Consider the following 17,633-nt stretch of genomic DNA (forward strand, 5'->3'; position numbering starts at 1 on the left):
TGATTTACAAGGCTTCATGAACGACACCTGGTCACCATGAAAAGATGCAGTTTCTTCATAATTATTAAGTTTAGGTAGCTAGATTAAACCTTGGTTTCACTGAAGACAAAATCATATTGACTATAGTACAATTATGTTTCACTTTTGAAAAGAAATCCAACAATGCAAATTAAGCTTAAACTGAAGAAAGCTACACACTCTTCCCTTTTTCTTCCTCCTCTCCCCTCCCTGGGTAAGGCCATATAATCTGTCAATGATATTCCAGACATTAAAGATGAAAAGAGATTTTGAATCTAAAGTGCCACAAGCACTTTACTCTTAAGGTACAATCTAGAGGTCAAATCTTAAGCAAACATACTTGTACTTACATCAATTTCACTGACTACAAACACAAGTCGTCTCTCGCAAGCACAAGGATTTGCAGGAACAAGTACTGGATTAGTTCACTGAATAATTTTATAAATCAGTTTTTACTATACCTAATATTTCCCATACAAATTCCATATAGCCTTAGAAGATACAGTCCAGATCAAGATTTGATTTTTTACTATGACCTGTACACAAGTAAAGTGAAGTTTTTGAGAAGTGACCATCTAAGGAAAATTTTCAATGGTGAAAAGAGATACGGTCACTTTTTTACGTGAATGGATTTTAAAAGAGCAGACCTCAAACTACATGGTGAGACTATAATGGATGTGTTCTGAAGAATATATGATTCTTTATTGAGGCCACTAGAATACAAAGGCTCAAAACAAAATATCTGATGCCACATGTCATTTCACAAGCCTCTCCATATCTTGCCCTCAACTAAATGGTCAATATTGCTTATATTGTACTATCTACGTATGTGACATACATGTGATAGAAATAGAGGAGGGTTCTGCTGTAAAGTGGCCTGGGCCACATCCCATCAGCCATTTTATTGTTGGTTTGAAAATAAGACAAAAGCAAATGTGCATGTTACAAATATATTCAGCATATTGTCTTCCAAATGTTTTTTTTTCCCTACACTTGGTACATAAATGACATTTCTGAAACAACTTTCAACAAAGAATTAGGTGTATCGTTTCCCATTTTCTAGGAAATCAATGTTTTTTGCAAAATAATGTAAATTGGCCTTAAATTCAATATCCATGTTTGGATAACATTAGCCTTTGACATCTAGATGGTCCCTTATCTCAAAGCTTGACTCCCCGCATTGCACCATCTTTATGAAGAAGCCAAGAAGCCTGTAATGTTATTTGCCACCTTTGGCCTCAAGGGTAGCATATTAATCCCCCTTAACTTTTTCTAATTGGTGGCAAGCAGCTGGACTCCATATATATCAAGAGAGCATAGTAAAGTCTATGCTGTCCAAACCCCAGTCAGCCTTCACACCCGTTCAACATCAGCAACAGCTAATAAGCTTCCTCAGCCCATGGAAGTAAACAGTAACTTCTGTCATAGTATCAGAAGTATCAGAAGAAAGGAGGAGGGAGATAAAGGAATGGCCCCAGAGATCTACTAAGGAGATGACAATTTATGAGATGCAAATCTTTGCAATTCTGAGGTTTCCACCTGAAACAAAACCAAGTTCAGTAATTTCAAAAAGCACTACTTACACCTAGTAGACTGAAACTCACCAAGTTTGAACAAATTAAGTCAAAAGTGGGAAACGGTTTCTATCTTTTTGAAAAAAAAACAGAGCTACATTAGAACTTCTGACTATGAGAATACACCAGTAAAATGCTGAAGTAAGAAAATTTAAGGGAAAGTTCCTGCTGCTGGTCTTTCTCATATTTCAGTCTTCTCAACTATGGTATTTTTCACCCTCCTACACAGTTTTAAAATACTGACACAGAGAGCGATTATAAATGACGTGGCCACTGGCAGCCTAAAAGATATGCTGAGAATGAACAAAACAAAGTCACTGAACGATGCAAGCTTTCCTGATTAAGCAGTTGCTCAGTGAAAAGTTTTAGAACTTTTTTTTTTAAATTCTTTTTACGAACTAAGGCATGGAAATAGGAAATTGAAAAGAAAGAAATAGGAAAATGGGAAAATGTGTTATTAGCTATATGATCTTTCTGAAACTCCCAAAAAAGTGGAGGAGAAGAAAGAAGAGAAATGAGAGAAAATCTGCATATCCCTTCTTGACCATTGTGCAAGTGTGAGCTTGCTATGGTGAAAAAACAGTCCGTGCTCCCCTAATGCCCTGCTGGCTGCCAAATGCTCATAAGATAGCAATTCTTCCCCTCTTAACCACTCAGCAGGAGCTCACAGGTGAAAAGCAGCAGTCTTTCCCTGCAAGGCCAGGACAACAACAGCTGACTTCGCTGATCCCTTCCATCAGTTCTGACCCTAAGGAAAACCCTCTAACAACAACAAGCATGGTATCCACATATCACCAAAAAATAACAACAGTACCAAGGGAAAAATACTCTATAGGCTTCAAATAGTGAGAAGATGTGAAAATACCAGAGAATACTTTTAAAGGGGAGAAATACACACAGGAGGCCTACACAGGGTGTATTTGGGATTACAGAGGAATAGGCTATATGGCAAACTTGGTAATTACCTAAATGCATTGTTCAAAACCCCAATATAGAGGTGAACAGTGTTGTCATCAAGGCTTTTGAAACCTCCAGTTTCCATGGATGAAGGGACAAGGGAGAGAAGAATGTAATGTCTTTTATAAAGCTGCCCTGATTCTTATCACATCTGTTGCTCATCCAGTTCAGATTCACAGCTTTCCTAACAAGGTATTTATTGTATTTCATAGAATCATAGAATCATTTAGGTTGGAAAGGACCTTTAAGATCATCAAGTCCAACCGTTAACCTAGCACTGCCAAGTCCACCACTAAACCATGTCCCTAAGCACCACATCTACATGTCTATTCAATACCTCCAGGGATGGGGACTCAACCACTTCCCTGGGCAGCCTGTTCCAGTGCTTGACAACCCTTTCAGTGAAGAAATTTTTCCTAATATCCAATCTAAACCTCCCCTGGCACAACTTGAGGCCATTTCCTCTCGTCCTATCGCTTGTTACTTGGGAGAAGAGACCGACACCCACCTCACTACAACCTCCTTTCAGGTAGTTGTAGAGAGCGATGAGGTCTCCCCTCAGCCTCCTTTTCTACAGGCTAAACAACCCCAGTTCCCTCAGCCGCTCCTCAGAAGACTTGTGCTCTAGACCCTTCACCAGTTTTGTGCCCTTCTTTGGACACGCTCCAGCACCTCAAAGTCTTTCCTGCAGTGAGGGGCCCAAAACTGAACACAGTATTCGAGGTGTGGCCTCACCAGGGCCGAGTACAGGGGCACGATCACTTCCCTACTCCTGCTGGCCACACTACTTCTGATACAGGCCAGGATGCCATTGGCCTTCTTGGCCGCCTGGGCACACTGCCGGCTCATGTTCAGCCGGCTGTCGACCAGCACCCCCAGGTCCTTTTCCGACAGGCAGCTTTCCAGCCACTCTTCCCCAAGCCTGTAGCGCTGCATGGGGTTGTTGTGGCCGAAGTGCAGGACCCGGCACTTGGCCTTGTTGAACCTCATACAGTTGGCCTTGGCCCATCGATCCAGCCTGTCCAGGTCCCTCTGCAGAGCCTTCCTACCCTCCAGCAGATCAACACTCCCACCCAACTTGGTGTCATCTGCAAACTTACTGAGGGTGCACTAACACCCTCAGTTGTTTCCTAACAACCTATTTATTGTATTTGAAAGGAGAGCCAAGCTGTACATAGCAAATGCTATATTAACAACAAGATACAATGTGCAAATTTAGTCATGTATTCCCAACTTTTAGTTGTTTTAAAGGAAGCTTGTGGAAATTTATTTATCAAACTATAGGTCTTTATCCTGTGCTGTTGATATGCATATATAAATATATGTATGTATCTATTTATATTTATTTGAATAGTTAAACCACTCTCTAAACTATTTGGATTTTTTCCCACAATGCAAAGATAACAGGATCAGGTCCTGACATGAACTATTACACACAAAAAATGCCCATTTCTTTGAAAATTATTCAGACTGTAGCCACTAAGCCACATACGTGGCCTTCCTGCCTTCCGTCCCCCCCTTCTTCCCCTCCCATCCCTTACCCCTCCCCTTTTTCCTTCCTCCTTGCCTTCCTCTAAGCCTTTGCCACATATGCTGACAGGATTTTAGAAACAGGTTTAGAGGGTTTCTAAGGGGCTAGGAGGCAAAATCTTCCAATATGATTCCCATACAAAGAACCATAAATTATCAAATACATTATTTAACAGCAGATGACATACTCTTATTTCTCTCTAAAAGTAATGTAAGACCTTACAGAATATTACATACATGTAGCTTTACAATCACCAGTTTTTGGGGAATGGTTTAAAGTGCCTTGTAGTGAAGTTGTACAAGTAGGATGTGCTCTACCACAATTGAAAGCAGGGAAAAACTTGCAGAGGAAAAATGAAATTCATGTGAAACCACTGTGAGAAATAATTGATATATATCAATATGATAAGCCAATGAAGAAAAACATTTCTGTTGCTTTAAATTCAGTGATTTCTGCATAGCTTCTGCTGTGATTTAAACTGTTACATGCATGATAATAAAATCAAGGTGAATTCCAAGGCCACATGATACTGTGCAATACCATTAGAAATGTAAAATTTGTCCAAAAGTTTTACACATGGATATTTCACAATGGAAAACTTTTCTAAACAAAAGAAAGTATATTATTTAACTTCCACAGCCATGGAAATGTATACCTTCAAGATGAGTACGTAGAACACAAATCTAATGATTCTTACATATCAATTAACGTAAAATAAATTAACGTTTTATTGGAGAGTGAAATGAACATCCGAGACTGATATTCTCCAAGAATGCCTATTCCTCAGCTCAGTTGTCCTGGAAAACATTAAACAATGAGATGCAGTACACAAGAACTATCAAAAGGGAGCACTTTTGAGCCACTGAAACCATACGTACAATAGGCTGAAAACCACAATCTCCTAGCTGCAGACAATGATACTATCTCAGGTATTTTATGTGCTAAAACGATCATTAAAAATTAAGCACCACATATAAGCTGCCATTTAGAATATTAATTTACCTTTACTAATCATCTTTTTAACTTGAGGCTAAAAGAGTTCACTTACCATTCGGATACTCAGGCTTAGTCCATGAGATGTTAAAGGAGTCAGATGAATATGACTGGGCTTCTGGAGCAGGAACACCTTCTGGTGTACTCTCATCTGTTATAGCTATGCTAGCTTTGCTTATTGAACATCCACCTCCAGTGCAAGCCTTAAAAATATGAATCAAAACAAATAAACATATTTCAATGTAATACCAATAATTTTAGCAATGATTTTTTGTAAAGTTTTATGATTTTTACATATCTAAACTCAGTAAGTCTGTGCTTTTCATAGAAGGTACTTTTCTTAGCATAGATTTGTTTACTTCTTCTCTTAAATAACAAGATGTGTTACTCATGATACTTAGTTTTTAGGTATAATATAGCTAAAACATTATATTAATGTTTGACTTGCAGCATTTTGCATTTTTCTGTGAGTCATAATCACAATTAGATTTCCACTGCTTTTGCAGCTGCAGTTAAAGAAAATTACAGTACAATATATATCATTTACAGTGCAAAACTCTTCTGGAATTGACTGAAAAGCTCTCACAAGTTTCAGACACAGAATATACTAACCAACTTCCAACACACTTAAAAAAATATCTTGATAAATAGTCATTGAGAAAAAAATGCATTCAGACAGTCCTGCACTTCATGACAGCACACAGAGTGGTGTGCAGATGCAATTAAAATAGTGAAAACCCACTCTATTATAAATCAATATGTAACAATTATTATTACATGTTTATGGATAACAAAGTCAAATCATTTGTATTTCAGTTACCAGAGAAGAAAAGATTGATTACACGATTTTTACATTTTCCTTGATTATGAAACAACACAATGTGAAGAAAATGTGCATATCACCCCATATAACAGGCTTTTAAAGTTTTACATGCACAAACATAAGAGTACACAGCTATCGTCCTTTTGTGTGCTGGTTTTCCAATTACTTGCACTAAGATCAATGACAAGAGACAGGAGTTCTTAGAGAAGTTAAAAAAATATACAAGAATATATAAACTCTGTACCGGATTTAAAGATTTTTGGTTTAGTTTATTGGTTATTTTTAATTTTATTGTTTAGCAATAAAATAAATCAAAACCTGACTTCAACAAAGATTCAGATTCAGATATACTCTTAAGTAAAACTTATGGGATCACCTCTGTTTTTTAGGAGTTGCCCATGTGCTGAAGTGCACAAGCAGCCCACTCTGGATCATCAGCACACAAAGGAAAAATAACTTTGCTGTCCAGATCTCCAGGAATAAAATGTTTCTCTCAATCTAGTATATTTTATTTGAAAGGTTTAGCTTCAGTTTCCCATTTCTCAGTGTGTTTCAAATCAGAAAGCAGTCAACATACTTCCTACCCCGCTCCAAAAGTGTATACTAGCCCCATGGGTAAAAATAAGAACTGTTTGTAAATGAGGCTGTTTTATACACCAAGATTGTTTTGATTTCACTGGAAATTACACTCCCAACACAACTACAGAATGACTCCCTGTGTTCAGTCTGGGCTATCAAATAAAGATGAAAGAATGCAACCTTAGTTTTGGGAACATCCAAAAATAGCATTTACTTTAAACATGATAAATTTTTTTAAAAGTCAGCTTAGATGGATGCTCAGACAACTGTTAGCATTTTGATAAGGAAAATATTTAAAAACATCATCCTTCCAGCAAAGGCAGACTATTCTTCAAATGAATTCGCTTCTACTGGCTTCATGAAGAAACCAAAAAGACCAGCTCTGGAAGACCTCTTCCTTGTACATTCCTACTGCCTTGCTAAACAAGTTCCACAGAGCCTTCCTCAGCAGTGGAGGGCTTTTTCATTCAAGGGCTTGGTAACCGCAGCCTTCCCGTTCATTTATTTCTTGAATTTCATGAAGCTCAATTTTTGTATCTCTGAAACGTGCTGGGGTATGAAGTTTCTGATTCTTCTAATGAAAATCAGTAAAAGAAAGCTCATCTGTATTTTAAATAGTGGGATTTTAGATTCGTGCATCCAAATGGACTGGACATTGCTGGGACTCTGTCAATCACATCCAGAGATGCTCAAATCCATAAAATCCTACACCCAGATCGAGCCCCATTGTGCCATTCTGAACTTCACTGAGAAACAGATTTGAGGCAAAATTTGCAAAAATACCAGTGTCTAGAGAGCCTAGGGAGAGATACAAACCACATAGCAAGACACCGTACAGTGATGCTCCAGCTAGCACCTGAGCTAGCTTATCCACACAACACAGCGTGAAGAGATATTAGCTTAACAGTTAAATCACAAAAGCACTCAAGTCATATAAATGGGTGTGCCACCCCAGCTACTAAATGCAGCCTTTCAGCTTTTCATCTGCTTTCAGATTGGCCTGGCTCACACCCATCCAGCTTAGAGCATGAACAGAGCAAAAGCAAGTTCCTTTGCACTAATCCATGGAGACATGACTTTAAGACTTCTCAGCTGACTTTTGGAAAGAAGCATTAGATTGGCTTATAAATGTTGCACTCATTTATGAATACACTTGCTACCTATTAAATGGCAGTAATTAATTGTGAAAATTGGTAACAGCATACAAAGATAAATATTTTGTTAACTCTATTGCATGTACTTATATTAACCTTGTCATACAAAAGTTAAAGCCAGCAGCTTTAACAGAGGTGCTGTAAGTTCTGCTGATGAGGATCCTCACTCCTGTGTTCAAAGCTGCAACTTTTGATAACTCAACTTCCAATTTCCCACATAAACCAAAACCAGTTTTTGCATGGATACAAAACAAAATTACTATTACCTGTGAAACAAGGAAAAGAAAAAGTTTCTAGCTGATAGAAACATTTCATTCTAAGCAAAAAAAACAGGAAGCATTTAATTAAGTTTCCAGAGTTGAAGGTATGCTATTGTTGTTTTTACTTTAAAGTTTTATTAAAAATCAGATTAAATTATATGTGAAACACTAAATATTTCAATTTCTTTCCAGGTGTGTGTGTTTGATTTGTTTTTTGGGGTTTTTGTTTTTTCATCAAGTGTAACATTTGGCCACGTTTAAGCTTCATCACTTGTAAATCTCTTAATACTACATTCTTCTCAAACTAGTCTGACAAGTTCTAAATGGGTTCAAATGTTTTAAGAAAGATATCACCTCAAAGTTATTGGACATTTCATGCACTTTTAGACCTGCCATTTTCAAAGCTGCAAGGACATTTAGATCTTCTAACCTGCCTATCACAGACCATTGCATTTTATCCAGGTAAATCTGGTTATCTTCATCACCAGAAGCAATGAACTTTTCTTACTTTCTGGTTACTACTGATGCAACGCAAATATATATAAAAAAAAACCCAACCCAAAGAAATGAGAAATAAAATATAAAGATCAAAGGTTCCTAAACATGTATTCAGTAACTTCTAGAAAAGCTGTACATATTAATGAAGTAAAAACAAAGTCCACACAACACTGTTTTGTTTTAACCATATCCCAAGGCAGAGCCACCAAAAGAAGCAGTCCCAGTTGCTCTCCAGATCCAAGCTGTTAATTCTCCCCTGCTCCTCTCTCCTTGTGCCTCCCCGTGCACAGGAGCTGGGCAGGAGCAGAGAAGAGCTGTGGGACAGTGAAGGCCAGCACAAATTCTTTTGGTACTCCCACTTGCTTATAAAGGCATAAAATGTTTGTTCAAGTACTGCCTTCGTTTTGGACATGGTGCTATTTTATACGTTATACAATTTACTATGCTGAAATATCTAGGCACAAGTGAATTAATTTCAACATGAATCTAAGCTTTAATTAGACTGAATATCCTTGCTTTTTCAAGTTCAAGTCAAATCCTTATCATTACCTGAAGGTAGTTTATTTTTTGTGGTATAATATTTAGAACATTCAAGAGCATGTTAAGAAAAAATGAATGCATACCCAGTCTACATAAATGTAAATTTATTCATAATCAAGAACAGAATATTCTCCTATGGCATTTATCAAAGCAAATATCCTTATATAGGTATTGTTATAAAATGAACAGTGTGCTTAAAACAAGGGACAATCCCATGCTTTTATGCACATATTTTCACGTTTGTTGGTGAGCTGAAGCCATTTTATTTCATCACAAAATAAAACCAATTATAAAGAAATGCAATGAAAATACCAAGGTCTTTTAAAATGTTTTCAATAAACAAACTGCTGCCTTACACTGAACTCTTTTCCTCTCTGCTATTTCCTTCTACATACAGATTTTAAGAAGAAAAAGCAAATTATCATGGTACCAAATATGAAAGGCTAACATTTTCAAATACATTCAACATTTTCTCATAAGTTGGGGGCAGGAGGCAATTTTTAAGTCTTTCATGTATTTCTGGTCAATTCTCTATTAGTTATCATCCAACTTATCCTTGAAGAAAACCTGTATTTAAATTACATACACATTTTTTGAGGGCCTGTTTTGAAACAAAACACCTACTGTTGTTCAGCATGGCTCATCCACCTTAGTTTCAGAAAGAAGAGGTTAAACAACGTGGACACAGGAACCATTAAGTATTTAAGATGTTAACAAAATCAGAATCATTTTCACCATTTTACACCTCTACTACACATCTTTAAAACTTACAGCTAGTTTTATGAGGTATTCAGTACCCGGGAAAAGCTGCTGAATAGTAAAATCCAGAAAAAGTTCTGTGCTGTTATAGATTACATTCCACTTTGTAAAATTCTGCTCATTGTTGGCAATATAAATTATATAGCGATCTAGGATTCCATTTACTTCTACTGGTTCTTTCCATCTGCAAATAAAAGCAAAATATGATTAAGACCAGCAAAGATTCAGACCATACTGAAAAATGTAAGGCTTTGTTTAGGGGACTTTGTGGGGTTTATTTTAAGAATTTAAAAACATAGTTTTGCAACCATAAAAATAAATCTAAGGCATACCTCTAATGCAGTATTTGTACTCAATAGATAAATGATTACAGTAACACACAAAGCAGGGGCTACAAAACGGGCATATCACCAGAACATTTCCTGCACTGAAGTTTGCAGAGGCTATGCCCATATGTAGGTTATACTGATTGCGTAAAGACAAAATGGAAATTAAGTTGGCAAGTGATAATCAGAAGGTTCACAGAACCACTAAACTAATCACTTCTATGCATTTAATCATAATAAATTTAATTTTATGTCACAAACCCTTCCCCTGATTGAACTCACTGGAATTCTTGAATAAACTGATGCACTATTGTGTTGTCAGGAAAGAAGAAATCCTTACTTACTGTACATATATCGTTCTAGAATCCAAAACCGTCAGGACCGGGGCATCTACGTGAGATGGTGGCAGCTGTGCTGTAAACAAGGTGACCTGGGAACTGTTTGTACAGCCAGCAAGCGTGCATGCAGTGAGCAGAAACTGGTGTGGCGTAAAAACTGCTAAATCTAGGGCAAAAAAGGAATATGAATTTACTTTGCATATTAATTTTACTTTGTTTTTCTGTAACTTTCAGAGAGTAGTGAATTCAGAAAATTAAGAAGAAGAGGGACCTGTATCTCTTAAATGTTTCAGATTTGTCCCAGAGGAGTGAATAGGTGCTAGCTGTTTAATAGCAAATAACTGCAAATTTTTACTACAAATAGATCTACGGAGCAGGCTTTTGCTGAGATGACCCCATTGTACAGTACATTTACACTAGAACGTACACCGCCCAAACAAAACAAAGATGTTAGCCTCTTAGGTGCTAAATACTATATCAATTTGCTACAGTGGCAAGTGAACACACCTTTAAGATGACTAAATCAAATCAAATTAATGGAAAAACAAGTACAGGTTCATTAACACAGCCGGATTATATTTTTTTTAAAAATGTGCTGTATGATGCATGAATGTCAAGCATCAATACATACAATGATTCACTCCATGCAGGTTTCACTATAAGCATGAACACAAAGGAAGCTCACTGTTGCCACCACTTATACTGGTCTGTTCTCTCTTTGCCTGTTTGTCTTCAGCTGCATGAACACCAAACATTTGTAAAATATATTTCAGTAAAGACAACCTGTCTAATCCTATAGCAAAACAACCGTTAAATGGTTATTTATTATGAAGCTATCTTGAGTTTCAATTTTTGCAGAAAATGGTGAATAAAATGTAGCATCTTTGCTGAATAAATATTCTAAAAGATTTTTAGCTTCATATATTCTTCCCTATACTCATAAAGGAAAGTTTGTCAGAAAAATTATAGTACGAAAGTAATGCAGAGATTTTTCTAATCTTTTTCATTTTAATTAAAATAAAAATAACAGATTTTAATGAGCAAATCGTTTAAGAAGGAATTTACAATTGAGGTTTTGGCAACAGTATAAGGTATACAAGTAAAATGCATATGTTATAGATACACATTTTTGGTATGGCAGAAAAGTTCTGGGTTTTTGCAAGACATAACAAATGCTAGTGTTTTCAGAGCCAAATAGTATCAAGCTATCATTTTGTACGAAAATACTTGTGAGCACAAATTAAAAAAATTGCAACTGGATGACAAATACATCACTAAAGCAGAAATGTTGTAGACCCAACTTCTTTCTCATTAGTTTTCTCCTCATATAATGTCTCCAGTCCCTGCCGCAATGGAATTCCTTCTGATTTACTCCACTCTGTGTGAGGAAAGAATGAGCTCATGCATTTTTATTGAAAATGCAGTATCACTCAGTGGTATTGTTCTATGGAGCACATGGCAAAGTGTGAGTTAAAAAAAAATGCCATAACTAAAAAAAAAAATCATCAAGTGAATGCCTGTAACACAGTGACATGTTTAATCAACATAATGGGGCTGATTCTACCAGGGTTAAGCAGTGCTTATGTGGGTGAGAGGGGGAAAGCGCACTCCAGAGCAGGTGCTCAAGCTGGCTCAGCAGGCAGAGAAAGTAAACTCTACATACTGCACCGATTGTATTGCCCTCATTAGTGTACACCTTCCTGGATCCCTTGTTCTTGCAGCTGTCATCAGAGAAGCCACAAAAAGTATAGACGGAGATGGAAGTCTGTGAGACAAGTATCAGATACTCCATGTTCTGGGTGGGCAAACAAGTGACCGGAAGGATTTTACTTTTAGCAATCCTGAAATGAACAGCTGAAAGCAATCCGTGGCACCTATTTAATTCATATCCTTGTAAATGGTGAACACTCATTCTTCTAAGTTGAAACTCTATTGCGAGGCTTCACTTAGCAGTGTGAATATAACACAAGGGAAGGGAGAAGAGAAAAAGAAAGTGGATTTCTCCTTTTCCATTTGTTTATGGTGGATCACTGTTTTCCTTGTACACAGATTTGTGATGGGGGTTGGGGAGGGGTATTTTTCTCTCCTTTAAGGAAAATTCCTCATCAAGGAACTGCTTTTTTTAAAAAGGTAGCTTGTACTGAAACCCTGATTTGATGCACACTGTAGCTGATGAGACTACTTGCATGCACGAGAGTTTCTGGAAATACCTAGCTAAATTTGAAGAGGGAGGAACTTTTTCAAGGATGAAGAGCATGGAAGATGGAAAAATGTTTTATTTCCATCCCTGAAAAAGACAAGTGACTATAAGTTACTATGTGTGTCTCAGTGCCTGGAAATGAAAAAGCAAAAAGACAAGACGGAAACATGCAAAGTTTAAAAACAGGAATAACAAGGAATGGAAACACAGGACATATGAGCAGCAAGATCCTTTAGGATCAACTGATAAGCATACTGAGAGGGGAGGGAAGGAGAGGAAAGGTTAAAAAAAAAAAAGAAAGTAGAAAAAAGCAACATGTCACCAGGATCAAAGTAAATCTTTGTTCCTCATCTTGATTTAATAATGCCAATGTATTTTGACTTATAAATGCCGAATAGAAAGTTTCAATGGAATCCGAAAGATTTTGGTGGGATAAAGGCTAAAAAGAAAAATTACGTTAGTGGGAGCAGGAGAAGAAAATACAGAAATTAGAGACTTAGGAATGTCACTCAAAGCATGAGCTTTGCAGTCAATGAAAAACTCTCCATAGACTTCATCAAGGTTTGGATGAGCCTGCAAATATAGTGTACGTAGTATTTCTAAAAGGTTAGAACCAGAAACTGACAAACTGAACAATAAAAATCATATTACATCATAATTGATTCAATTATTTGTCACAATCTGATTTGGCAGGTATTTTCCTATTTAAAGTTCAAAGTGTTTCATAATGGATCAATGGATTCAGACAACTACAGATACAAACATGAATCTGAATGAGGAGGGAGGAGGTTCTTAAAACTACAAAGCCACTGTTTGTCAAGGTCCTCTAGCAACAACGCCTTGTTTTCCATTTGCTTGATTGCATGATTTGCATAAGATCAAATGTAGGCAATTGTGGACATGAAAAACAGATCGCTCTCAAACACATTAGAAATGGATCCACAAGCATTATCCAGAAATGCGTTACAAGAAAATGTACCCCAGTGCATGGAAAACTCAGTGATTAATGTCAAACAAAGTATAATTTACAATATAGGGCATGAATTATATGCTATTTTACAATTGATTTCATGCTGTTGCTGGAAGAATTTCATTGATCTCAATTTAAAAAATGAACCCAATAAGCAGACAATTATTTTCTTTTTAACTCACAGAAAAACTGAAATTTTTTTTCTTAAACATTTGCTTGACCAGGTTATATTCCTGTGTGTTCCACAATTCCAGTCCCCTGTGTTACTTTAAAATAATATCAAATGCTTCTTATTGAAATTTTCCAATAACTACTCTCTTAAATCACTTATTTCTTACCAAAGCAAAACTAAACTTAAAAATTATAGAGGTTTGCTAAGAAAAACCTAAATTCAGGATTTGGTCTTGCACTCATTTCTGGACTCAGAAGGGCAAAGAAAAAAGAGACTTTCTTGGGGGTAAGGGTTCCCTCAAATCATCCTATTAAGGTAGCAGGTAGCCAGAAGAATTATTCTGCATTTTTCACGTCAAAAACAGAACAAAAGAAGAAAACTAAAATAAAACTCCACGTATGTGTTTTAAAACCATTACTTACTTTCCCCAAAGAAAAAGGCCGGGGGGAGGGAGGGAGGGGCAGGGCAGGGAGAGAAGGGATCAACCTGCCTTTTCATCTCTTTGACCTCAGAGGCAATACAAACAAACTAAATTCTTTTCTAACTCATATGTCAGCAAGAGAATTGCTAACTATAGTGGCTATCATTAAAATCGACATTTGCATACCACTACATTTATTATATATGTGGTATATGTGGAACTTCCCACACTAACCAAGGCAACTATCTTAAATATCATGGTAAATCTGACTATAGTGGTTGGTATATATCCAGTTTCTAATAACCACCAGCATAAGTCCTGATAGCACAATCAATGCATGAGACAGAAAGAATAAAGAATGACCCTGTTTGCATGGTCAATAAGAACACTCACTCTGCTTTGATCATATTTAATGGGTAGTCATTGAAAGATAATATGCAACACTATAGTGCTACTTTTAGCATGGAATTTGAGAGATGTTACTATGATAGAGAAGAAAAACATAGTTAGTAGATTAAAAAAAACAACTCCGAAATCAGAGATTTAAGAACTTGACTCAAAACATGAGCTTTACCATCAAGATGTCAGAGTACATCACAGTTCAAAAATAGCACAGTAGTAATGTCTAAAATGTTTTAATTTATCTGTAACATGCAGCATTCTGTATTGAGGTTTACAGCAAGAGAGTCACATACCCTTCTTTCCTCCCCTCTTCCACCCTATTTCCACTCTCCCTGGTTTCAGGCAGCTATTGTAAGGACCAGAAATGGCAACGTCCTGTCTTGGTGAGCGCTCAGTTGAAACGTGACTTGCGTAAGGAACCCCACATAGTTTCTCTCAGGAAAATAATTGAGACAATAGCTATCCCATTGCTATATTCAAAGGAAAATAATATAGCAGCACTGTAGCAAGGGATTGTTAGCAGCACAACAAAGAAAACCTGCTGAGAGAGTATGAAGATGAAAAACTTCCAAAGAATTCCAATCACCACGTTGTTTATGTAGGTAGACCGTATGACTACTTCAGCTCATTACTCACATCCTTATTCTGTTCTCTCATCTTCTTTCTCATAGTTTGTTAAATTAACTCACAGTAACTTAATATTTAATTAGAAGGTAAACTCTTTGGGACCATAAATCTGCATCACCAAATACAACAATGTCCCAATCTGATTTTTATGCACTACTAAAAAAAAAAGAATCAAATTCATAAAGTAAGTGCCAAGATCACATTATCAGGCTTGCTCCATCAGACATCATTAGCAGTTCTTTCCCTTCCACCATTTTCTGAAAGCAAGCAACAACTCATATATAACTTTTAGTACAGTATATCCTGCTTTCTGTACTTATAAAGCACCAATCACTTAATTATATTGACTCTCAAAGAACCATCACTTATGTACAACCTTCTCTGGGAAGGTATTATACTAATGCTGCATCTTTTTCACAGATCTCCTGTGAACCCCATGCCATACTCATCACTCCCTTGAAAATATTTCAGAAAAACCAGGGCGTCACAAATGACACCACTTGCCTACTTCAGGCAACTCAATCAAGCCCAAGAAAACAGTGTGCTCATGCACCTAATTGTATAAACTAGCAATGAATGGCCTTTCACATGTGGAATTGGCCCATTAATTGAAGAAAACAGCTATCTTCCAAGATAGCAGCAAATTCTGCCGGATATTAGTTAATAATTAAGAATGTTCCAGAGTGAAAATTAAAAGAATTTTGTGAAGCCACTAAAAACAAGGGCAAGAAATAGAGACAAATAAACTCAGGGTCACAGATAATTATTTTCAGGAAGCACCATAAGCTGTTGTTCTGCTCTGTAGCCAGCAAAGACTTTGACACAATGGCATATGGACGAAACAACTTTGCTTCTAGCTGGCCAACAAATGCTGATGTGTTTTAGAAGCTATTTGCTCAGCAGTAAATATCGCTGGTTTTCCAAATTACTCATAAAGGAGTAAATCCTCATTCCATTTGAGATTTATATGTTTCAGAAGAGTTCAGGAAAGGTACAACTTCCAGGCCCCATCTGAGGAATTAAAAAGCATAGCATAAAACCATGTATCATATGGGAGCACCAAAAACATGACAGTCATATGTTGGACTGTGTAAAAATGTTATAGTCAAGAAGAAAAACCCTTTGGCACAAATGTGAAACAAAAGGATCTTTAATCATTTCAGTTTGCAATGATTTCAAACAATTAATGAAGTTATTACATGCACATGGTAGAACTACAGTTCCACTTTAGGGAAAGTGGTAGCTCCAAAGTACTTTAATGCTTTTGAATATAATTCTGTTTTAACAGCAAACATTATAAAGTCTATTTGTTTTCACATTTAGTAACAGTGTCTCTTGGTTATGCTCTTACAACCCTTAACTGTTGCACAGAAAACCCTTCTGCCATTTATCAGCCCAAACTCTTGTACTTCTTTGAGCACAAACTCATCCCTCAAATATTATGTTTCATCCTGACCAATTCACAAGGCCACATTAGCATCCATTCCTGATTACTGTGTTCAGTTTTTCCTTTTTTTAAAAAAAAAAAAAAACTAATAGTTTTAACCTTACCCTAGCAAGGTACACATCTTTTTAATTAAACATGAGTATTATTCCTTTGCCATTGCGAAAGTTGGAATACAAGGATTCCAGTCTTTTATTTTAAACCCATGTCCCTGAGATAGCTATTATGGGTACATTTTCCAGGCTGTTCTTGCCATCCAGTTAGGACACACTAACTTGAAATCCTAAAGGTGCTCAGCTGAAGAAAACTCAAATCATGTGGAGTGCCACATACCACATTGTTTAGAAAAAGTTGAAGGGAAACATCAGAGAAGGACATTTAAACTTCTCTTAATACTTTATCACCGATTAATCTACCTGATTCCTTGTGTGACTCTAAAGACATCTCATGTCACTTACCATAGAAGAATCACGGTGCATGTGTGAAGCTCCTTGGAACCCTCCTTCCCCTAACATCCCTAAAGTGTTCCCCTGGCCCATCATCATTAGTCACCATCAGAGAAATACAAAGGCATTTTGGGAGGTTTTTTAAAGGCTTCTCTTGCTGCCAAAACAACACATAGCCAGCCAGTGCAAACATCCAGCATCAAATGAACCTATTGAACTTCCAAGTTACATCTTTGTTTACTAGAATTAAAACCATGCATTGTCTCCCTAGTTTACTTCAATTATAACAGCTGGACAAATAAGGTGAGTTTGAAGGTCAGAGGGGGAGAAAGCAGAAACAGGACAGAGCACATTAATTTTTACCAGGCACGTGAATAGAAGTAATTGTGGTCATACCAATATCACTCTCTCAGTTTTATTTCTCTCTCTGTCATTTCCTTGGACATCATATGGCATGACGCAGCCCTGTTTTAAGATTTAAATGAAAATTTCCATTCACAAATGCTTCCAATCCAGTCACTATATTGCTATCAGCTTAAATAGAGGACAGTTGTTAGTATACATCATAAGAACCACAATCTCTCAGTCAGTGTCGAGCCCA

The 17,633-nt window shown here is 36.8% G+C and overlaps 1 protein-coding gene across 1 annotated transcript in view; it reads right to left on the bottom strand.

Annotated features, from left to right (window-relative positions):
• Nucleotides 1-17,633, bottom strand: part of USH2A (usherin) — a 405,495-nt gene that overhangs the window by 196,289 nt on the left and 191,573 nt on the right. Inside the window, exons 32-34 of the mRNA XM_076334572.1 lie at nucleotides 10,357-10,516; nucleotides 9,699-9,870; nucleotides 5,129-5,276 (exon numbers count right to left, since the gene is read on the bottom strand). Of these exons, the coding sequence (XP_076190687.1) occupies nucleotides 5,129-5,276; nucleotides 9,699-9,870; nucleotides 10,357-10,516 (480 nt within the window). The remainder of the gene's footprint in view (nucleotides 1-5,128; nucleotides 5,277-9,698; nucleotides 9,871-10,356; nucleotides 10,517-17,633) is intronic.

Source organism: Aptenodytes patagonicus, chromosome 3, assembly GCF_965638725.1.
Source record: "Aptenodytes patagonicus chromosome 3, bAptPat1.pri.cur, whole genome shotgun sequence".
In the NCBI taxonomy this organism is placed as follows: domain Eukaryota; kingdom Metazoa; phylum Chordata; class Aves; order Sphenisciformes; family Spheniscidae; genus Aptenodytes; species Aptenodytes patagonicus.